We start from the raw sequence: 24,962 nt of genomic DNA, 5'->3' as shown, positions 1-24,962 counted from the left end.
ATATTCTACAATGTCTAATGGTAAATTGCAAAAATATTGTAGTTCAAAATCTCTGTTGTTGCAATACCAGTATTACAAATGAAACTTCACAGCTTGTCATCTTGGCTTTTAAGACTTAATAGAGCACAGATTAAATCTCTGCAGGATTGTTGAAGGTCTTCTTTGTGTTTTGTTATTAAATTGATACGAAGTGCAATTTTGGCTCTGCCTCTTCTCAAAACATGTGACAGCTCATGTCCAACTTGTAAAGTTTTTAAAGACTAATTATAAAATCTAGTTAGAGTTAGTCTGACTGCTCTGACTGTAATATCTATTCAAACCACACTCATCACAAATGCATGCCAAGTGAAGGTAAGCAGGTGTCTGTGTTGAATGTTGGATTTATAAAATCTAAGATGTACCTTATATCAATGCTTTAAAACCAAGTAAAGATTCTCATATCTCGCAGCACTGCTGTGGTTTCTCATTCTGTTTAAAAGGAAGGGCTTTCAGGCTCACCATCAGGCCCATAGGAGGTGTTAGGAAGGACAATGCAAATGTGAATGAGGTGAGAGAATAGTGCAGCAGCAGGGACTCCTTCGGGTAATAACGGCTATAAAATGTAAATTCAAAGGAGAGAGTGAGCAAGAGAGAAAGGACATAATCCCTGGTGAGATATTAAGATTCTTTGATCTTAGGTCAATGTAATTATAGTTTATTACACCAGGGAGGTGATTATATACAGGTATAACATTATACTGTGATAAGAACCAACAGATACAATGATGCAATGCCTTATGATAGATAGATAGATAGATAGATAGATAGATACTAATATAGATATAATATATATATACAGAGATAGAGATATCTAGATTTGGTATAGGGATAAATATGTAGATCACATAAATAATGTCACTATTTTATGAACATGAAGATTATTTGCATGCATGATACATCAGTTATGATAGTATGTAAGTGTGATAGATGTTTCAGTCAGGGTGGCTTGCTATTTAATGAAATTAAACAATGACCAAATTTTCTGTAGACCTTATAGACAGCAACAACCTAGTGTTAAGGCCTAGCCTACACTGTTTTGAGTTCAGTAGAACAGTCTGAAGACTTTAAAAGTGAATCTAAAGCTGAAGCTGCTAATTCAACATGAAGAGTTACTCAAACAAAAACACTTCCACAGCAGCCATGCTGAGTGCTCTACAGCCAGCTAGTTTGAAAACGCTTTCCATCGAGTGGGCGGGGCGACAAGGATTTTCGGGTGGGGCTTCCGAAACAGACCTATGGCGTTGTTTGTGTGGCGCGCGCTCCGGGCTGCTGAGGCTTGAACGGGAGGCGCACGCGCTAACGCCTGGAGCAGTGTGAATTGAGCGCGCGCTGTGTATCGTGCTGCTCGTGCAGAGTGCAGACGCTTCACAAACCCAGGATTTATTTCAGAAAGTTGAGGTTTCTTTTTGTTCAAGACGAGGCGGAAAACTGATTTTCAAGAATGCGTGTGACTGCGTTTTCTGCGTGCGTCCTCATCGTGTCCCTGCTGGAGCAAGGTAATGTCCATTAATGCAGTATTAATTTTACTGTTTATTACCAACAAAGATATGTACGCCTTTTAACAGCTGTGATCAGAGTGCAGTTAACAGTCTGCTGCTGAATCAGTAAACAAAAAGCTTAAGCAGAAACTACCACAGCAAAATGTTGAGTTAACTTTTAGTGTTTACAGTACTGATTTAACTCTTAGAATTCTGATTTAACTCTTAGTGCCAATGAAGTAGTCCTTACAATACTGAATTAACTCTTACAATACTGAGTTAACTCTTACAATACTGAATTAACTCTTACAATACTGAATTAACTCTTAGAATTCTGATTTAACTCTTAGTGCCAATGAAGTAGTCCTTACAATACTGAGTTAACTCTTACAATACTGAGTTAACTCTTACAGTACTAAATTAACTCTTAGAATTCTGATTTAACTCTTAGTGTTAATGAAGTAGTCCTCACAGTACTGAATTAACTCTTACAATACTGATTTAACTCTTAGAATTCTGATTTAACTCTTAGTGCTAATGAAGTAGTCCTCACAGTACTGAATTAACTCTTACAATACTGAATTAACTCTTAGAATTCTGATTTAACTCTTAGTGCTAATGAAGTAGTCCTTACAATACTGAGTTAACTCTTACAGTACTGAATTAATTCTTAGAATTCTGAATTAACTCTTAGGACCAATGAAGTAGTCCTTACAGTACTGAATTAACGCTTGTAATTCTGAATGAACTCAATAATTAATTATTTCTTACAGTAATGAATTAACGCTTAGAATTTTGAATTAGCAAAATATCGAATCAACTTTTAGTCTTTACACTACTGAATTAACTCCTAGAATTCCGATTTAACTCTTAGTACTAATGAAGTAGTCCTTATAGTATTGAATTAACTCTTACAACTCTGAATTAACTTTTAGGACTAATGCAGTAGTCCTTACAGTACTACTGCATTACCTCTTGAATTAACTCAGTAATTAGTTAGTTCTTACAGTACTGAATTATTCCTTAGAGTACTGAATTAGCTTTTACAGTGCTGTTTTAGATAACTGGACTCACACAAGTTTGAGTTTCCTGTATATGTGAAAACCGAAGAAATGTAAAAGATGTGCTCTGTGGCCTGGGGGTTCCAGGCTATTTATGGCTTTGTTCTTTCTGATAAGAGATAAAGTTAGGTGATACAGCTTAACTGAAAACCGTCTTCATGTGGAGTTTGGGTGTGGGGCATGTACACACATTCTTTAAAATCGGAGGAAAAGTCTGCACCTGTTGCAGGGCAGAGTTTACTTTGTCTAACACGCTGTTATTTTGTACCATTGATAAGTTTTTTTTTTTAGGAATGTGTGTATATGTGCGTGAGAGTAAGACAGTGAGATAGTGTGAAGAGGGGGTTGGGGGTGAGAGGCGTTGGTTTCTTTCCCTCAGGCTTGCATGTGAATGCAGCCTTCACCAGGTGATGAAATGGCTCATGCTGAGAATAGCCTGTGTTCTGAATATTCAGTTATACATCTTGATCATCAGTATTCTGTGTCAGGAAAGATAGCACATACCATGTATCTGAAAGGACAGGCCTGTTGCTCAGTCAGTGCTGTTTCATGGACACATACAGGCGCAGGAAGATGTCTGTTTGATAACAGTGTGTCTTGTGCTGAAAGATTGACAGCTTGTCCTGCAAGGGCACAGTGTGAACGTGTAGCGTGACCTCTGTGCCGTTTTTAATCCTGTGGCCCGCAGCTTCTCCAGAGCGGTGAAGAAGAAGACAATGCATTGAACTTTAATCTGATAAGCAGGTGCTGGTATCTGGTAAAGACTAAATACTATTCTATTATCATTTTGCAGTCCGGCATATACTCTGCTTATCTGCTTATTCACATTTGCGTATCAACTGAGGAGCTGGTTTTAATTATTTTGGCCCTGAGTAACTTCTTGTTTAAGACTGTAACACTTTTGCCAGACCAAATAGGGCTTAATGGCCATTGAAGGAGTCACAGTAAAGTGGGCTTAGTGAGGCATCTGTTTTTTGTTCTCGTTGCACTTCTGTCCTCCCCCACCCCCTCGGGTCTCACACACACACACGCGCGCGCACACACCCACACACACACACACACATACACAAATGTGAGGCACAGACATACACACCGCTGGCAGAGTCACACCTGGTCTAACTTGTTTAGCTTGTGGGATTCTCCTGGTTTGTTTTCATTTGAACATCCCCTTCTGAAACCAAGTCTTATGTACACATCATCAGGCATTGCCGTGAATCTTCTAAAATGTTCAAATAGTCTGTAACATTCATTGTGTTGGTGATTAAAAATCCTTCTGTTTTTTATCAGGTCTTTGTAGAGCTTTTTTTTTTTTTTTTTTTTTACAGTTTTCTTTCATGAGTAGATCACGTTATACTCTTTTGCTTGGTTCAATCAATTTCATTTCTTAAAACAATTATGGCCAACAGCACAAAATTAAAAATAGGCTGCGTTAAAAGAAATCAGTGTCGAGCATTTTCAGTTATTGATGAATGATATTTTTTCATAAAATTGTCCAGTATCCATTGTACAAACAGTATCACTGACAAATAAATTGACAGAAAGCAAGTGAATAATAATTTCTTCTACCTCCCCAGCCCCCTAACAGCAATATCTCTGAGTTCTTTCCTGGGAGTGCACCTATTCATAAGAGCTACTTTATCTGTTATCAGGCAAAACAAGAGAACAATTGTTTCTGCATTCAAAAAGGAGGAGACGCGTTGCTTTTTACGGCCGACAGAAGGGCAGCTCTGCCTCTCTTGCAGTGCAGGAATGGCTCCTATTGAAATGCGCGTAAGGTGCTTTCTAGAAGCTCCAGTGCTCCTGGAGGTCCACCCTGCTTTGGACAATGAGTCAAGTTGTTCCCCTCCTTTTGTTATGCACTTTACCCCTGTGGGCCGCATTGTCCGATGGGTTTTTCTTAACTGGTGCATATATCTCCAAGTGAGGAGTTCTTCTCTTGAATTTAACACAAGTGCATACACCCCCATGGAGAGGGTCTTATCTGTTCTGTGTCCTTTATTTCCTTTATTTGAGGATCCCGGGTCTCATATGAATGACTGCACCTCATGCAGCTGCAGGCTCTTAGTCTGAAATATGCCATCAGGTCCATTTACATTTTGTGAGAGTGGAGTGACCGGAGCAGCTTTGTCCATTTTGATTTACAGTAATTTGGTGTCATCCATTAAGTACCTGCTCCATGAGGCTCACTGTGCTTTATTCTGATTAGCCGGAGAAAGAGAGTGAGTGCCCGTTGTCTTTCATGTTATCATCTTAAAACAACTTTATTTAACAGCTTTATTCAGCTGCTGAGCACAAAGGAGCTTCACTACGATTTCGAGAGCTCGTAATCCCACTTAGGGCGTGTCAGGGTTTAGGAAATAAAGCCAATTCTTAAAGTAAATGTACAGAGAATGTGTTTCTTATCCCACAGTAATCTTCAGGAGCCTCTTCTGCTGGCTATTGACATTTTATTTTAGAAATTCCCTTCATGAGGAAAGGAATACTTTATCTAAATCTGATAGCAAAATTTGTAATTTTTTTTTTTTTTTTTTTGCTGTATGTCATTTAAATGTTACACATCAGTTGCTGAATCAGAGTCTGTACATAGAGAGACTGTTGTAAAGTCATTTGCGTCATTGGTTCCAGACTCATTAAGTTATTTTTTTACCATGTGCAGTCACAGTTAAATAATTGGTGACGTTTTGGAAAATTTTGACCACACTGTTGTCTCTGGGCAGTTAAATTGGGAGAAAAATATTTTGTAGACTAACACCTACAAATCAATCGACTTGAGCTCTCAGCCTAGAAACCGCAGTGATAAAAACCAAAATGAGCCTCCACAGGGTTTAAATAGCAAGCTACTTCCTGTTCAACTGGTTTGGGGGGAAACAAACACTTTGCTTTTTAGTTAAAGGCAAATATTCAACTTGATCCCCCTCACCAAAACAACCCAGTTTACGGTATCAATATTGATAGCCATAATTGGTCTGGAAGTGTAGCTCTTGGCATCGCAGCCATGTTCCCAATGTTCTTTTAAGTAGAGCATGTTACAGCATTTTACACACGCTGTAAATGGTACTATAAATTGCTATGCCGCATGCTTCTATAGAGGATCAACACTGAACTGTAAGCAAAAGCCTAAATATGGGACACGGGTTGCTTGCGGTTGGCCAAGAAAGAGGAGAATAGGCTGCAGGTGGGGCGATCTTTCATTGGGGCAAACTTTGATGTCGCTTTGCTTTGAGTGTGCAAGCCACCACAGATTGCCTGTGCAATTTGGAGCAGACACACCTGTTCCAGGTGTGCGGTTCCATAGCTTAGCATGTTTGAAAGTCTCTTTTTCCAGCATTTCAATTGTCTTTTAGCTCCTGTGTTAGGCCAAAGAGCACTATTTCAACAGGATATTTCCTGAATGTGTCTCTTACATGAAGTGAAGAGTCAGCTATTAAAAAAAGTTATTCATTTACAATATAGTAATTTAGGTTAACTCAAGTTGATTCTTGTTGGCTTAATGAAATGTTATGAATGAAACAGTAGGAAATAAAGTGCATAATGCGCCTCTTAGACCTGATTTTGGTGCATAAGTGTTAGTATTGTCGCTGGGTTGTATACTACAGGGTGAATCCTCAAGGCAGGGCAGATCAAGGTATAGTAGGCAGGTTAAGACCTGCATGACCCCGTGACTTCCTGTTCCGGACAGGCCCCTAACCAAGTAGGAATGTGAAATGAATCCGCAGAATGCAAACCAAGACGTGCTCAGTTCACTTACTTAAGTCACGATGATTTGTTACGTGTTACCACTGAAGCACGTGGCATAATGAAGGTAACAATAAAGGTATGACGGGATAGCATGAACCAAAAAAAAAAAAAAAAGCCATATTTTGGATGCCATTATTTCTTTTCCGTTCTGCACAGGTGATCTGTGTGTCCTGTTGTATTTACACAGCTTTTGTTTGTGCAGCTAACATAGGTTTATTCTTTCACACTACCGCCTTTCGCTTTTAATCAAGTCCAAAGAAAGTGCATCTCAAAACAAGTTAGCTGACCTTCATGTTTTGGCATCAGTTCTGATTGGCAGCTGCGACTGCCTCCCTACGTCCTGCATGCAAATGCTGATAGTACGAACACGTGCAGCTCTGCAGGCCTTGGAAATTCAAATGTGCTATGTCCGAATGCATTTGTACTGTAGATAAAGGAGCAGTGATGAAAAAACAAACATCTTGGTTTTTTTTGTTTTTTTTTATTCAGTAGACGTTGTGAACAAGCCCGTGTAGTCACCAGGAGCTGAGTGTATCTTCTGTCTCTTTGGTTTTTAATGACTGCTCATTAATGGGAGACATTGCTGGATTTTTAATGCATTCTGGCCCCCAGGGGCATCTCCCATCAAATTCATAATTTAGCACTTAATGGATATGATTCCGGAGTGCACTTATCTCTTAACCTGCAAAATGACTTTTGTTTTTATGAAGCATCGGCCTGACACAGACATTCACTGACTTAATTTATGGCAGTTTCTAGAAGCTTTAATGGCACTTGCTCATTAGATTGACAAGAGGACATTTGGGAAAGTAATATGGGCGCAAAATCAATTTCCGCCTGTTGGCTCTTGAAAGTGGTAACCTCTATTTATTCAAGACACAGCCTTACTGAACTGCCTCATCCTAAAGGTTAATGGTCAATGGTTCGTGAACTCTAAACTCTCTTCTTAAAAGCTGTTTCTTCCTCTCAGTAGGAGTTGATTATGGCCTAGAAGAAAATGTTATTGAAATATGATTTAATGTAGAGGCGGCTGGTCATGATATTAGACGGGACGGCTAAAATGTATGTATCAATAGCTCAACCTTGAAACTATTAGGGATGAGCAGTGCATCATATCAAAGGCGTCAACGGCATAATAACCTACACACACACACACACACATAATAAAAGACAGATCGGCAGCTGCATGATTTCTAATGTTTAGGTGTTTCATGTCCGTAATACCCAGCTGGGTTCATGCCATGTTTCCTCAGATTAAGAAAAATGTAGTAAGCAGATGACTTGTAACCCTTTTCTTTCAAACCAAAAACTATTAAACTTATGGTTCTGTCATCTGTACTTTTGTGTAATTTATACTTTGCTTGGACAACATGTGCTAAATATATCTATTCATTTCTCTCTCTCATTTTGGGGAAAAGGACGATAAATAGTTCATTACCCTGCCACTGTATTATACTTGTGCCTTCTCATGTATCAATAAAGTGGGATGCAAAATATCAGCCCAAAAGAAGATCAAATCTGCAAGGGCGTTTCACTCTGTGTTAACACCTGAGGCCATCAGTGATAGACTGTGTGATTTGACTGCAAGCCCTAGCCCTAGCCTTGCCTCTTCATACCATTATGTGTATTTTTCTTACCACCCTTTGTGGTGCTGTTGCGCTTGGTTCCACAAAAATCCAAAATAATCCATGTTAAGCCATTTATTAACAGCAAATAATCTGAGGTTCTTGCCAAAATGAAACCTTATTCTGATGTCTTTTTATCTTTGAAAGACAGGAATTTATAATTATATTAATATTATACCAGCTGCCCCATAAATATATATATTAATCAATATCTAATCAAACTAATCATAAACATTTAATTAGCTAAAATTAGTATATTAGGCTCCATGACACAGTCCATCTCTTCAATAAATCACTAAATCAATAAGGTACAGTTATACACTGGTGAGATAATAAAGCCAAGAGTGCAAAGACATACTGTTATCGTCTTACATAAAGTTATAATCGTGAATATTTCCAGATAATTTAATGTGTCATGTAGGTACAGCTGTATGAATCTATAGTACAGCTTCTGTATATTCCTATTCTGAAGGGTTTTGTGTTATATTTGTGCAGTTGACAGAAGTAATTAAGCATCATGTGACACTTTGGCAACAGATGAGTGATTGGTGAGCGTAATGTTTAAACAAAGCACCTGCTTACAAAAGAAGATTGTAAATGGGGGTTGGGATGGATTTGTTTACTTCACCTGGCCCACAGTCATCAGCTCTGAGGAATCAGCACAGTGCACTCGCAGATCCCTCTTTGTGTGCTCATCTGGTGCTCACTTCTCTAATGTAGGTGTTATGGCGTGTTCTGTTTGTTGAGTGAGATTAGATGGAGACGAGGTTTTTTTAGGGCATCACTGCCTGTGGCATCCAAGGAACATAAAGGCTATTATAAACACTTAGAATAAAATAGACAGCTGTTGCATAGCAATTCCTTTTTTTTTTTTTTTTTGCCCTCATGCTGTTCTAATCCATTCAAGCCATGGCAACTGAAAGGAAAGAAAAACAGAAAACTGCTTCAAAGATCAGATTAAAACAAGTTAAAAAGCGCATTGTATATCTGATTTAAAAAATTTCAGTGTATGTGCTGCCCAAGTGATTAATAAAATCAGTGAAGATAACCGTTTCAGGTGTATGTGCTGCCTAAGTTACTAAGATCATTTCTAAATCTTAGGTTACATTCACATTAGCAGGTTGACGTGATACAATAATGTGACGCTCAGATCTGAATTTTTTGAGGATTGGAGCAAAAACAGCAAACACTATCCATCGGGCCATTTTTCATCTTCTCAACCTGATCATATACAGCTGACCAGCTGTTTGCCGAACTCCAGAGCACATTGTGATGGAGGCTTGGGCTACTAGCACATTCATTTTTCGCTTCCACTATGTTTTTCTTAGTTGTTTGGGATTCATGTGAACCATGCGAGATTGGTGTTGATGTCTGCATGCAGGACATTTCAGGGAATAAGCGTATTCACATTAAAGAAAGATATGGGTCACTTACTGTTACAAATATGATCCATCAAGATAGAGCGATCGGATCTGAGCAAAAACATCAGAGGCTTGTAATGTCAATGTAGATTCAAATGTGATAACTTAGGAAAACTTTATGTGGACATTTTTTTAAATCTGTATTTTTGTAATGCTATTTTGCAAGCTGATTTAACTGGTAAAATATATGAGACACAAAAGATCTTATCGCTTTCTTTTTTTGTGCAGCATTCTTTTAAAATGCACATGTAGAGACAAAGATCTGTCTTGCAACAAGTCTGTTCAGGTCATAAATCTACAACAGAGGCCTCTCTTGACAGGTATGACAGGCGACTGCATCTGTGTTCACAAGACAATGAGTCACTGAAGAATTTAAACACAGGCATGTAGACTTTAGGTTAAAGTTGGTAAAGTAAAGCCTTGAAATGAGGCCTACGTACCTGCAGTTCTCTCAGAGCTGCTGGATGTATAGAAGTATAAGGTCTGGTTGAAGGGAAAGGGTTGCTCTGCTGTAATCTCACAGCGCACTGCTCTGAATGTAAGCTGTAAACAGCTACAGTAGTAAGCTAACCCTCGAACTCTAGCTTACTAACTAATATATAAGGAAGAGATTAAAGCTCCAATCGGTGGATGAAATGCACATGCTGATAAAGGTGTAACTGAGTTTGAAGTACAAAAATGTACAGAAACACACCAAGTGCAACTAGTTATCTAATGATAACTAATTAACTGGCTATCATTATCTCTTTAGCAAAAACAACTTCACAACTGTGTCATGATACAAACTACATTATGAGGAGAAATCGTCTGATAATCATCAATCATGTATTGCTTCCCGCTAAATTAGAGAGCAAATAAACAAATTAAAAAAGCTAGAGTTTCATTGTTCTTTAATTATTTTTCTACTAATTATGGTATTATGGTCTGTCACTCTCTCTCTCTCTCTCTCTCTCTCTCTCTCTCTCTCCTGATTGGCTGCCGGCTCGTGTCTGTCACTAGGTTGTCAGAATTCTTTTGTGTCTGATGGGTGTGATGAGGTTTGACGCATCTGATCTGACCTGTGACATATGTGTATACATTTCCTGCCTGACACCCCCGACACATACTGTTACAGGATTGTCAGGGTGACTCACAGCAGCTCTGGAAGATCATATTTTTTGTCCTTTGACTCAATCTTTTTTTTTTTTATATAAGAAAAAAAAAAATCCTGTGCATTGGAGCTTAAACTACTGAAGCTCTAATAGTGAAGAATTAAAACAACTGATATCTAGAATTTAAAAGATATTACATTTGAGAATTGGTAATTATATAAGTTGAGTAGCATATGTAGGTATATATATACAGTCCAAAGTTTCTGCTTTGACAATATATGAGACTAAGTATGGCGTTGTGCAATACTCTATCAACAGCTAGTTGCATTACCTCATGCACTGGTTCTACCACGTATCCAAAGATCCAGGCCTGAATGGTTTAGGAAATTTGATCAGATTAAAAAATTATGAAAAAATACAAAAACAAATATATACATTCATGTTTCGTTGGTTAAATTCTTGTTTGATGCATTTGGATGACACTTACATGAATAAAGCAATTTAGTGTTGATTGAATGGCAATGAATAATTTGTACTACCAAGAAAATGAGTCACTCAAGTCAAGACAGTTATTTTTCTTAAAGCGCCCCACAGTCAAACCTGGGGCCTTTAAATATCCAGCATACTTTTGGGTGGCTTAGTCTGATTATATATATATTAGTATTCTGTACAATTATTTCCCTTATATCCTGAAAACAGAGGCATTCTCTGTACTTGTTGTGAAAAAAAACAAAAAAACAACATAATTTGGGGAGATAAGCATGAGCTCAGCTTACTTCATGAAATAAACAATGTAAAGCGCTTTGTACAACCGCTAAGGTTAAAAGGCGCTATATGAGAGCAGACCATTTACCATTTAACTTAGGATCTGATGTTATAATTATTAGAAATTATTAGAAATTATTAGAAAATTATCAGAATCTTTAAGAAACATGTATCTTAGCATAAAACCTTGGTTACTATGGTATAGTTTGTCTAGTTCAGCAACTGTTATCTAACTACTGTTATATAACTACTGTTATATAATTGATGCAGGTAGGACAGGGTAAGGTTTGGGAGGAGATCCATAAGATATCTATCTATAAGAGTTAATGTTTGGTTCACCGCTAATGGAGAGGAAAATAGTCTTCAGTGAGGTGTAATGAAGTATAATATTTTCACTGCAATTAAACTGTCAGTGTGAGGCACGCAGCTATGTCTTATCCTTGTTCGAATTCTGGTTAACCCGGTATTCGAATGTGGATGCTAACAGCTAGGATTCATGGCATGGCACCATCCAGAAGGGTCCAGTACAACCACAACATAAGCACAAAGTAGAATAAGTATTTTATAACAATAGTTTACTGATATGTATTGATGTTGACTAATACATCTAAAGATGTTCACCTTAATAAACTAGACAATTAATTTCTGAGTCTTAATTTAGCTAATGAAAGTCTTCATAATTAGATAGAGCTAACATTAGAAACTGAAAGAGGTCAAAGTCTTACACATGTAGCCTAAGCGACAAGCAGCTAGCAAACACATCATCCAGACTGCACTCTTTTCCCTGCTGTTTAAATTGGATTTTTCTTTCTGATATTGTTAATAGACAATAAATCAGTGGGGTTATTTTTGCAGATTCGGAATGAAACAGGTATCTCCATTGAGCTTAGATTATATACAGCATCCTGACTGAATATGTAGCATACACAATATACTGTATAACTGAATATATTCACCCTCTATATATAGCTTACTTACTCTGACGAATCTATACAAAGCCACGTGAACCGCAACCCTGGGGTGTTGTTTAGGCAGAGAAGAAGAGCTGTGCGTTTATTTCAAAGCCATGGTGGCATTGGCTTTATTTGAATATGCAAAATCTCTGACTGCTTTGCCTGACAAGCAGACGAGGATATTCAGCGTGATCCAGCAGGATTCAAATTTGATAGTAGAAATTAAACCCACATGCCTGCTGTTCCTGAAATACCCAATACTCTTTAAATATCTAATACTGACTTATATACTTATTATAACAGATGGTTCTGTTCTGTTAACTGAAATAAATGTATTGGTCCCTTACTGGAACCATCCCACAAGTTTTTCTTCTTTTTTTTTTATTTCAGTGAGTGGACACACAACCATAGTGGGGCAAATATGGTGAAACTGTTGAGGTGCCTTGCAACAAAGGAGACATCAAACTTGAGGACATCATAATAATTAAATGGAAATATGTAAGTATATTCCCACTTATTTAGTCTTATTTTATCTTTGGTATTGGTACGTCAGAAAATGAGCTCATGTGCTAGTAACCTGGCTGTAAGTTAAATTTGAATTGTAAGTTGTTTCAGATAAAAAGAAACCAGAAGTCATAGATGGAAAATTGTACTGATATGGCCTTAGGGCCTTATTCAGAGTTGGGTTAAGTGAGTGTAGTGAGAAATTAGTCCTGAAGACAACAGACATAACTACAGACTTGCATGCTTGGACAGTTCTGCAGTTATTGTGCAAAAATATGTGCGGGGTGGAGTTTTACCAAAACAGTAGCATATCTCAGTTGCACACGAATCTGACCTTGAACCAAACTTGTTTTTTTTCTTATTGACTCAAGCATGGAGCTGTATTAAGTCCAGTGCCACTGTCTGACCATTTATTATAACCACAATTTTTCACCGTAGCACATGTTTCTAACAATATACATTCAGAAAATGTTGGAATGCCATTTTAGGTCAATATTAAATAAATAGATATGACATTATGAATGGATTAATCACATAAATCGTCCCTGTTGAGGCTGTTTTCTTTGTGTACCCAGCTTGGACAAGATGGCATCCTAATCTGAGACAATACTTTCTTGTAATAATCTCAAGGACCAAATTTTATATGGCACATTCCTACAATAAAATGGTAAAATCCGCTACATCAGTGAGCAATAAACATAGAAGATGACTGCTTGGTCAGCTTAGCCGTTAAACCATGGGCACATTTTTTGTAGAGAACACAACTAAACCAAAACATGAATACAAATGATTAATTCTAAAACTCAAAATAGCATACTGGAAGCATGAAAAAGTGAATTGTGTGCACACACATCCTCAATTTTGTATCTCCCTGTAACATTGATGTGCACCCATTAGTATTAATTACGTCTACTATTAATTATGTCATATTATTAATGCTATGTCAGCACTTGAAATAAAAATAAAGAAATAAAAGAATGAACTTTAGAACCTGTTCAGTCACTTCTCCTGCATCCCTGGAAAGCAGGCATGGCACTTTATGTTTGGTTATTTCTAGTTCATTGAGAAGAAAGGATGTGCTAAATCAGATGTTACTTTACAGGCTGGCAGCCAACTAATGTGGGTGGAACTTTTGCAGTGATAACACGTTAACATGATTACCACAACCAGGAACCTTTCCGTGTCATGTTCATGACAATGTGTTTACAAGATTGACTACTATTAAGATGTTATTTAAATCATTTCCTTCTGCTTATTTGAACATTATCATATTACATTTTTGATTTAAATGTTCGAACTGACAGAAAGGGAAGAAAAATCTGGTCTAGAGCTCTTGAAAAAGATCTTGATCTGCAGGATATTTTAATAATTCTCATTGAGCCAGACAGAAATTGAAGTTAACCTCCTGCGTAATTCGACTCTGAAAACAAAGAACTTTCCCCCTGTAAATACCGTTAGTATGATCTGCACCTAGCAGGTAGCAGCATTGTGTTCAAGTGAGTTTATGACCTCTGTGTGACAAGATCATAAGCACATGGGTGGTTATAGCTATTTTAAGAAATGCCCAATTCTATTCCCCAGACCAAAGCGGACGGCACCACCGGCGATCTCCTGACAAAATCAAAGGCTCAGAATGCCTCATACTCCCAAATTGTGGAGTACCAGGGAAGAATCAACCTAACAAAGAACCTCAGCCTGCAAATTTCCCAGGCAAAAATAGCTGATCAGAAGACATTCACCTGTATGGTGGTGGCAGGAACGGACATATTGGAGTATCCAGTGCAAGTGACAATTCAGAGTAAGTATATCCTCGAATAACACGGAGCACTACATAGCATCCTGAAGTAATCATATGTTCGTTAAATGATATAATCTGCTCTTTTCCTGCAGAGACCCCTTCTCCGCCCACAATCACAAATCAAGCCAAAGTGTTAGAGCTGGGCAAGCTAACAACGGTATGTCATAAACTTCATGCGGTAAAGTTTTTTTTTTTTGAAGGTGTGGCTTGTTAGGAGTTCATACAGATATACTCGAATAGACCAAATATCAAAAGCAATCCACCCAGAAGCCTGGAGCAGAGTTACAGTAGCGCATGTCTTTTCATTAGATGTTTGACTTCTTTTTGAAAACAGTAAAACCAGAATAATTCTTGTGGGTTGTGAAAGAGGGTGGAGTCCTTCACTTGTTCTGTACTTGATATTTGTCTGTTGTGGTGCACTAGAGTTTGTCTACTGACTAGATTTTTATCTTCTGAATTTTTATCTACAGATAAAGTACAGTGTATTGAAACATGTCAGTATGTTTATGAGGATAGCTAAATACGTATTAATGTGAGACATTCACAGCTCAATACGGGAAAAATGGGCAGTATTTATTATATCTAACTGATGATTTTTTTGGTCATTTCAAATACTGTCTAGCGGCTTTTAGCTTTCTTGGTTAAGGCTTTTATATAAACAACAGCTATAATTTTAAGCCTATTTGTGTAGAAACCACAGTTTTACTCAGAAACTTGTTTCTCCACTGTTTCTGATCGACTCTCAGCTTTCATACTGTGTCCATGTCATTGTGAAATTCAGACAAATAGATTGGAGGTTGTCAAACGCAGGACAATGCATTTGCTACATTTGAGAGAAACCTGAATTAATGGGAAGAGCTGCTCATTGTCTGTCTCTCTTTGTCTTCCCTCGACTCCCTGTCATGTTTTATTACAAATTATAGAAACAAATCCTTGAATGAATGACTGTGTCTGCTTAAAGTATGTACACAGTACAGCCGAAACACATCTCTGTATTTTTTGACTCAAAATAATGTTAAAGTTCAGGAAAGGGCTATGAATCTCTTGATATATTGAATATAAAAAGTCAGAATATATTTTAGATTTAAAATGCTCTCTTGTGACATACTAGCGTAGGTAGCATATATTATCATTAGCATTTCTTTCTGTATTTTTACAGCTGGCAGAATGTTCTACTAAAGATGCCAATCCAGTAGCTAACATCGTCTGGCTGAAGGACAATGTTCCACTTGTAGCTGATGGGAAAGGTTTGAAGCATCTCAAGTCCAAGTTTAAATGACAAATAAGGCTCAAGAAATATGACTAATTACATTTTTCTTTATCGTTTCAGTGGTCACCATCACACCGTCTGTGCAGACAGACAAAGACACCGGCCTCTCGACTACATCCTCCAAGCTCGAGTACGCAGCTACGAAGGCAGATATGAATGCCAAGTTCACTTGTGCCGTCCAGCATAAGAGCCTTTCCTCGGACCTCGTCTCTGCTCCTATGACCTTTGTCATCCATTGTAAGTCTCTGTCCTCAGCCTTTAAGTCACTATGAAACAATATATGTCATTGTTATTAAACAAATTACTCAGATTAATTAAATATTTTGGATAATTTGAACAATTTCCACTTACAGTAGAATATCAGCGTTTAGTGACTGGATAAATTGCTTTCAAAAATACCCGAAGCAGAGATGTTGAAGCTTGAATAGGGCTTTGTTGGGTGCCTCAGGGCGTGATTACAGCCAGCCTAGCCCTGCTGCTACTCTCAAAAGCGCTCCTCACTCGGGAAAAACCTCTGCTCTTGAGACTGAGAACCTCTCAATGGCTCATTATGACCATCTGCTTAGTGGCTTTATCTGTTTGCCCCTTCTGTAGCCTTCCATATGAGCTAATCCCTCGGTTTCACACCTCTCTCCTCCACAGACCCCAGTGAAAAGGTCAGCCTCCTGGTCGTGTCTGCAGTCCCGATAAAGGAGGGAGACAACGTGACCCTGAAATGTGCAGCTGATGGGAATCCCCCACCGACTAGCTACAACTTTCATATCAAGGTAAGTAGAGCACGTCTGGCTCTTTTCATTCGGAGCTCACTCTTAATGTCAAGCTGCTTTTGAGGTTCATGAGGGGTACTGCATAATTTATACATACTACAGTATTACCTTTTATCAACAGCAGCTGTTAGCACTGGAAAAGGGGCAGAAATGGTTGTCCATATGTCCATTTTTATTCATTCATTCATCTCCAGTAGCCGATTTTCCTGGTTGGGCCACAAGGCAGAGACACACCCTGGATGGGAATCTAAATTCTGCTGAAAAAGAGTCACATAGGAACAAATACCACTAAGAACTTAAAATTGTGGCATGTTATTTTGTGCAACAAATTTGCTTATTTGCAAAAATAAGGCAGTCTCAGTCTCTTGTTCTTCACTCTAAGTAAAAAAATCCTAAGTATGAGTGAAAGACTGAATGTCTGTTGCATGTTAATCGAATTATATGGTTCTATATCTGAATTTTTTGTGATTTTATGATATTCAGTCATAAAACTTCAGCCCTCAGTAAGGTCACAGCAGATGTTTTTCAGCTAATATTTTTTATACCATTAAACAATATTTTGGTGTAAAACCTCTCACATATATTCATTCGTGTGTAAATAATGTATTTATAACATGAACTCATTTTTGCCCAAAAAGTGAGACAGAACCCTGTATTGCGAAGATCTTATAATGCAAAGCTTCTGGCAGCAGAAAGGTGATCTCTGTGCTGAAACCCACTAAATGTGCTTCAATTTAAATGTGCAGGAGAAGGTGACCAGGGAAAACTCGGACACTTACACACTCATCGGCGTCACCCGGGCCGACAGTGGAGAATATAAGTGCTCCCTGGTGGACGACGAAGCAAAGACAGCCTCTACCCGGTTAACCGTTATGTGTAAGTGGATATGATATCTACTACATGGGCAAGCAGTCGTTTTAATAATAGGTGGATTGAAAGATGTGTTTATTCCACACTTCACTGCGCGTGCACATATCCCTGCAGGTGCCTCTTCCGCATTCACACATCCAGTAATGACTGCAAGTCATTTTTTAAATGAAGGTTCGTGCTGCTTGTTCAGCGGGAATGGACTACTAGGCAGAAAGGTTTTTGTTCACTGATTTGGAAAATGTGTGCATGTGGGTTGTTTTAGCATTTAAGTCTGTACACAAATATGAGTTATTTGCAAACAGGAATATGGAAAGTCAAACCAGAAAGATCAGATTTGTGCAAAAAAAAAAAAGAATCAGAATTGAGATATCTGGTGTTTGGATACGGATTGTTATCTTGTGTAAGCCCACTCTCATGGGCTGTACTAAATCAATCAGAGATCTGCTATGGTCGATGCATGGTGAAATAGATAATGAAATACAGAGAGATGGAGGTTTTTCTTTATGTCTTGTTTTGCTATAGACTTGGATATCACGAGCGTCCCCAAAGGAAAGATTGCTAAACGTTTATCCGAGAGCTTCGAGGCAAAATTAGTGGTGAACGCCTCTGAAATTCCGCAAGTCTCATGGACAAAGGTAAAATAAAGAACCACAGATTTGCAGGATTTTTTTCAATTTGTCATCAGCTTTGTCATTTCTAATGACTGACACTGTTACAGAACAACATCAAACTGGATGGTGAGCCCAAGTTTGACAAGGTGAAATACTCAGACTCCGGAGTGTACGAGTGTGTGGTTTCCATGGCTGGACTTGTCAAAAAAGCATCATTTGAGCTGAGTGTCCAAGGTAAGGGTGCCTTGTTAATATTAATCTTACAATACCACCCTACTAGCACACTTCATCATTAAATAAAACTGGAAATAAAATTCTAAAACAAAAAAATGAAATGTGCAATGTTGCACAATTTCTAGGTCACTATTTAAATTTAAGCACATTTGTGATACTGATCATGTTAACTCCTTTGTACAAAAGGTCAGGTTTTCTGTGAGTCTTGTCCCTTCCATTGAAGCACGTGTTCAGGTGACATCCTGATGGATTTGATCTAACAAGGATCTTCAGGGTTTACACAAACTTGTGGAGCCTGTATCGGCTCCTTTATAACAAAAAACAGAATACCAATCAGAAGAGTTTTCACTAGTGGCCTCAGACTTTTGGACCCCACTGTATGTTCCCATTATAAAGATTACCTTATTATTATTTACCATTACAAAATTACCATTATAAAATACAATAGAAATTATGTTGCAATCAATTTCTCATTCTTCATTAACAGTATAAAAGGATACCAAACTAAAAGCAGGTGACAACAGTAAACACTATGTTGCATCACAATTTCATAATTCAAAACAATTAAATTAAAAAAAGCAAAAAAAAAAAAACAATTTAAAGCAATTACTGATGGGTATTCAGGTATATATTGATTTTCTAAGAAGATTCTTCAAACAGTTAAAAGTGGACTTTATCCATTTATAAAAAAATATGCTTTTTTTATTAACTATCCACTGAGTAAAATTGTACCAGTCCTTTTTGTTTTTGTTTTTTTTAAGTAATAAAGTAACAACAAATCAGAATTGTGAGTCCCTGCTGTATTACATAAAGTTGTGTAAATAAAACCTACTGTTTTATAGTTGATGACTTGTTGTACTTGTAGGTGCTCCGGTTATCACTAAGCTGTCTAAAGGGCGCAGTAATGTAGGCAAGCTTCTGAGCTGCAAGGCTGAAGGTTCACCCAAACCCACTGTGCAGTGGAGCATCAACGGCACTAATGTAAGTATGAAACCATGAAACTCCCTGTCGTCTGCTGCCTCACTCAATATGTGATTCTGACCTTAGATTCAGTGAGACAAATCTTTTTAGAGATTGCAACGTGCATAATGTATGACCAAACAAATTAAGGACATAATGTACACAATTACAATATATTAAACAATGCCAAAAAAAAAAAATTAGGGGTTCTGGAAATTAGTCAGTGTGTAGTTAATGAGTAAGTACATGTCAAGTAGTAATTCATTCACTCACAGTAACCAAAAGTAGGTTTTCCAACATGTCTACTTTTATATACTGTGATTTATAGATACAATAGATTAAGGACACAATTACAAAAAATGTGATCTTAGCTTTACTGCAACTGCCCTTAAAGTAGCAATATTATATGTTTTTATGGACAGACACATTTTTTATGTTCACCTATTACCTATGCAGTTGATCAGATGGAGTTTGGAAATTCTGAGATCATCACTAGAGCACACTATGTATTAGAGAAGAGAAGGTGTTAGTGGATCGAGTGGCAGTAGAGTAGGACATAGCACTATACTGCCCTTAAGTGGTGCTTAGCGAAATCACAGCTACACATTAACAAACTGAAGCAGTGACAGTTGTTCATTACTATCTTGCCACCAAGGAATAATGTGCTGTAATATAACACTAGCCTAATCTAGTTAAATCTTAGTGCTAAATTATGTGTTAATGTGTGTCGGTGTTTTGTAATTACAGGCCTCTGAGAGTTCCTTCGTGGATGGAAGAGTCACATACAATCTCACAGTGATTCCAACAGGCAATCTCACAATCAACTGCACAGTTTCTAATGAGCTGGGCTACGACACAAAGAGCATTGACATATCCACATGTAAGTGTAGTTCTGTTCTACAGCATTATGGATGTTTTACTTTTTTAAATGCCATTTCACTCCTAAAACAACTGCCAAATTGGATAAAATCTTAATAGATACACAGTCAATAGATCCTTGATGCCTGACAGTGAAAAAATAGTTCAATGATCATTTTATTTAACGTATATTAAAATAAATTCAGCAGCAGGTGGCATAGTGGGTAGCATTGGCACCTAACAGTTCCAGGGTTCCCGGTTTGATCCCTTGACATCTAGTCAGCTGCCACAAGTCAGAGTTTGTAATTGTTCTAGAAATGCTGACTATATCTGTAATATCTCCAAAAAAGTGTATTGCATATAAATGTATAATTTATCAGTATATTGATATTATATCTTCATAGCGCCCAGCTCTGTTAAAATTTTGAACATGGTTCTGCACACTGAAGGAGCATGTTCTGCTAGATTAAATTAATATTTATAGTAGGCTGCATATTAATATGAGTATTATGCCTACACTTACAATTTACTGTCCACAAACATTTAAAAATCCACACATCATATGTTTTTATCTGATTACAGCGTTGGAGGAGACAACAATGGACAAAAGGGGTGAGTTGACAAAGTTTTATACTGTAAATACTCTCCTGTCAGCAAATAGTGTAAGCTGTGCAAATTGACCTCTAGCAGTTTTCCAGTAATTAGAAAAATCATGAAATTGTGATTATATTAGCCATTCGAAGCTTTATCTGTGTAATTGACTACCATATAAGCTTAGAGAATCGCTAAAAACATTATTTGTACAGCATTATTTGAAATGTGCAGATTTTTAAAACCATTATGATTTATTAACAATATTTTTATTTCTTTTTTATTATCTGAATCACTTAAAGAGTTTTCATGTGGTTGTATCTTTCTGTTCAGAGCTGCCAGAAGATTCTAAAGATCAGACACAAGTAGCAGTAGGAGTCGTCATAGGCCTGATCGTGGCTGCTGTCGCTATCGGTCTGGCCTACTGGATCTACATGAAGAGAACCAGGTAACACCATAGCTAACAGCTAACCCAGTGTGCTCTGCTCGACTCAAAATGACCCACTGGATTTTTGTACTAAAAGTACAACAGTACTGAAAATTTTCAGAAATGAAACTTCATTCAAGCGTAGTTATAATCACAGTATATTACCATATAGTATATTATGATTATTACCATAAAGAAGATCCCCAAGCATGTGAAGGCTCTATGTGGCTATTAATATAAATATTATGTGTACTACTAATCATTAAGATGAATGTAGTAAAACATATACAGTACTGTGCAAAAGTCTTAGGCACCCTATTTTTTTAGTACAAACTTTGTTATAGATTTTTATTTTATAACTTCTACATTATCGAGTCAGTACAAAAACATTTTAGAATTCAGTTTTCCAGCACAAAATTAAATGTTACAAAAAAATGTTTGTATGTCAGTAAAGAAAGCAGCATATTACATAAGAGACACTTTTTCAACAAAAAACATAATGAAGGCTGCTGGGTTTCGCTGCAAAAATAAGAAGCAAATGTGACAGTCAAAGTCTCCAGAAGAACTGTGGCTGCTTCTGCAAGATGCTCAGTAACACTTACAGCTCATTCCTTATAAAACTGCAAACATTCTACCTGAGACGACTATTTTTTTTAAAGCAAAGGATCATCACACCAAATATTGACTTTGTTTCATTTATTATTGTTTACTGCTCTTTATAGTATTTTTTTTAATGTAGAAACATTTAGTTTCATTATTTTTGAAGGCATCTTTGCTCTACAGCATTTCTTTGCATGTGCCTCAGACTTTTGCACAGTACTGTACATGTGTGTGGCAGCCTGGGAAAACCTGTCACTAAGTTCTGGGAAGAAAACAAACCAAAAAAGAAATTTGGCCAAATGACTGGATTTGACCAAATTTATGCTAAATATTATACTTGGACCTCTCTACTAAAATGTATTTTATCAAAACAGCCTGAAACTTTTTTCAATTAGGATTTCTAACCTTGTCTTTCTGCCTGCAAAGATCACATCAGTCAAAGTGTCTGGTTAAAAAACACAGTGGTAAACACAGTCAGTCTGCTTAAAGCCTTGATGTCTAAACCCTTGCTAGCCAAGTGTGAATTCCTCGTGCAGTGAATGTCATGCTTTGATCAAGTTGTCGAAGTAGCTACGTGCCATAGCGAAATGGACATAAGTCTAAGGCCGGCTTTACACTGTGAGGTAAAGACTTCGGCCCAATTCTGCTGTCGCAGGCACAAATACACATCGTAAATGATAATCTTTGGTCGGGAGTTGAGATCGGTGGAATCAGAACATGTGACGTGTAATGTGACGTGCTCACCAGTGGCTGATGTAGCACAGCTGTGACCAAGGACAGCTGACGAGAAAGTTTGCTTAAAATCTCAGAGTGTGACCACTGCTACGACACTCGTCTAAAATCTACCAATAGGAGATAGCATACTGTATGATTATTCAAAACTAGCTATAAACATTGGAATGGTGATGGCAAAATGTAAATAAAATTCATGGAATTTAAAAGAAGAGCAGTTTATTGAGTTCAGCAGCAGACAGAATGTCTGTATAACGTCTCGTCATAGTTATATTATAACAGGACAAAGAGGGACACAACATGGGAAGAAATAGGAGATTAATTACAGCTTCCAGGTGTGTCGCTAGCGAACTGGCACGCAGATTCTCCCTTTATTTACTATTATGACTACGTGAAGCTATTGTTATGCTTGCCAGTTAAAGAGCTGCAGCCCTGTGCTGTGCCCTCAGTACGGCAGAACATAGTAGCTATCTTCATTGTTTAATCTGACATGAAAAACACGTTATCACACACTCTGTTAGAGAATCCATATTGGGATCATCACAAAAGGCCGCTGGAATTGCACTGTAGAACCAGCTTAAGAAATTCTGTTTGTAATCAGATATCAGCACTCTAAATAGGACAGTAATAATCACTGAATTAATCAGCGATTTCTCCACCGATGTAAAAACAGATGAAAAATTGGGTTTTGACCAAAATTGAATATACCGTGCCTTGCATAAGTATTTGCCCCCTCAAACCTTTTCACATTGTGTAGTGTTACAACCTGGAACTGAATTGCATGTAATTGGGATTGTATGTCACGATTCAACACAAAATATCCCATAATATTGAATCAATATCATTTTCAAAATTAAAATATCAATCAGGCTTTGCGTATTAAAACGATCTCAAATATTATGCAGAACACCATTGAATCCATCCTTAAAACTTGCAGAGAATGTGGCACAACCTTAACACTGCCTATAAGAGGCGCCAAAATGGGTAGAGGGTACAGTCATTAGTCAGAGAAGCAACCGAGAGGCCAAAGGTGCATCCATTCAACTAATTACATGACTTCTGACAGCAACTGCTAGCACCAGAACTAATTTAGGGGTCTTATGCAATCACAACTCTTTTTAAACATTTTTTTTTTGTCCAACCAAGTTGACTTTTCCTCTGATACAGCATTATGGGCTATTTTGTGTAGCTTCAGGACACATAATCCAGTTCTGACCATCTGAATATGCAAAATTTCAAGAAGAAGTCTATACACTGTACACTGTAATTTGACATCTCTACTTGTTTTCTGTAATTTAGCCATGGTGACATTTGATGGGGTTTCCCAGACCACCGCACATATAAGGGATTTTCAGATATATGTTATAATTGAAATATTGTATTAACAAATGTGAACTTGTGTCCTGTACTTAGGGAAGGCACCTGGAAAACGGGAGAAAAAGAGAATGGCACACTGGAGGAAAGCAAAAAGCTGGAGGAAACTCAGAGTCAGAAAGCTGATGTGTAAAACCAAAGGAGTAAGAAGGTGAGTGTTTCTTCCAGGCATGTTAACTTCCCGGTACTTTTGCTGTAACTGACACACTGATGTAGTTTTTAGATGCCTCATGTTACTGTATTAAATACTTAATCATTTGCTTTTGCAGATTTGGTTTTAGTATAATCCAGTGTTTGCTCTCGAGGCGTCATTGTTTAAATAACTTCTTTGTTTTTTAGGAGAGGAGGCAGTATTGTAGCAGACTGTATTACAAACTACGGAAACGTTTGGGAAGCTGATAGGAGTCCATCTTATTTGTTTGACGAACTTTATCTGATCTAGTGTGTATAATGTATATCAGCATCCTCTTTACAAATGGGAGATTTAATAAATGATGTGTGTTGTATAATTGTGAATCTCCTGCACTAAGGATTAACTGTGGAATGAACCTGTTCAAAACTTACATGTAAATTACGTTGCGGTTTAATATTTGGTGTGTTTGAAAGAATAGTTTACTTTTTTGTTGCTTATTGTTTATTAAACACAGATTTAATTAGTTCAGGTCAATTTACCTCAACACTAGCCTGTAAACTGTGACTCTGTATGTGTTCTGGAATAAGAGGTGTGTCACGCTGTTTGTTCTGAGTTTTTGTTTTTTCACATCTCCGCTCCACGTAAAGTACCTGAGCTGTGACTACAGTAACAGTTTTCTTTTGCAGTTCATTGAGCACTTGATTATTTTCATCAAGATGTGATGGTAATTCTGAAATAAACCATTTTGGAAGTTAATATAAGCTTGCATGTGCATTTCCAGTGTCCAGATTTCCTTGGCATGGTAATCAAAAGCGCCATTAAAAAGTTAAACAGTATGCTGAACGCAACAATTAAAATCTATATTTCTATGGTTTGGCAAAATTATAATGAAGTAAATCATTAAAATGCTAATAAGGACAAATGTAAATTTTGAATGCGCCATGTTTGGATGTTTGGTCTGTTTTTAAGAGTTTGTCATTGACTGCAAATACTATACTAACCATATCTACAGTACTGATATGTTGCCTGTAATACATTTGTTTAATTTAAACCTAATACTGA

The 24,962-nt window shown here is 37.4% G+C and overlaps 1 protein-coding gene across 1 annotated transcript; it reads left to right on the top strand.

Moving 5' to 3' along the window:
- The first annotated feature begins 1,319 nt into the window (after window positions 1-1,319).
- alcamb (activated leukocyte cell adhesion molecule b) lies at window positions 1,320-24,962 on the top strand. Its single transcript, XM_026924862.3, has 16 exons — window positions 1,320-1,535; window positions 12,562-12,669; window positions 14,257-14,473; window positions 14,566-14,630; window positions 15,633-15,720; window positions 15,804-15,980; window positions 16,386-16,510; window positions 17,257-17,386; window positions 17,903-18,015; window positions 18,099-18,225; window positions 19,091-19,206; window positions 19,933-20,065; window positions 20,626-20,655; window positions 20,968-21,082; window positions 23,807-23,918; window positions 24,107-24,962. The coding sequence occupies exons 3-15, from the start codon at window positions 14,419-14,421 to the stop codon at window positions 23,898-23,900; spliced, it is 1,368 nt and encodes a 455-aa protein (XP_026780663.2). The 5' UTR covers window positions 1,320-1,535; window positions 12,562-12,669; window positions 14,257-14,418; the 3' UTR covers window positions 23,901-23,918; window positions 24,107-24,962.

This window comes from Pangasianodon hypophthalmus, chromosome 14, assembly GCF_027358585.1.
Source record: "Pangasianodon hypophthalmus isolate fPanHyp1 chromosome 14, fPanHyp1.pri, whole genome shotgun sequence".
Taxonomy (NCBI): domain Eukaryota; kingdom Metazoa; phylum Chordata; class Actinopteri; order Siluriformes; family Pangasiidae; genus Pangasianodon; species Pangasianodon hypophthalmus.
The sequence above is the reverse complement of the archived record's forward strand: the minus strand, read 5'-3'. Positions and strand labels throughout refer to the sequence as shown.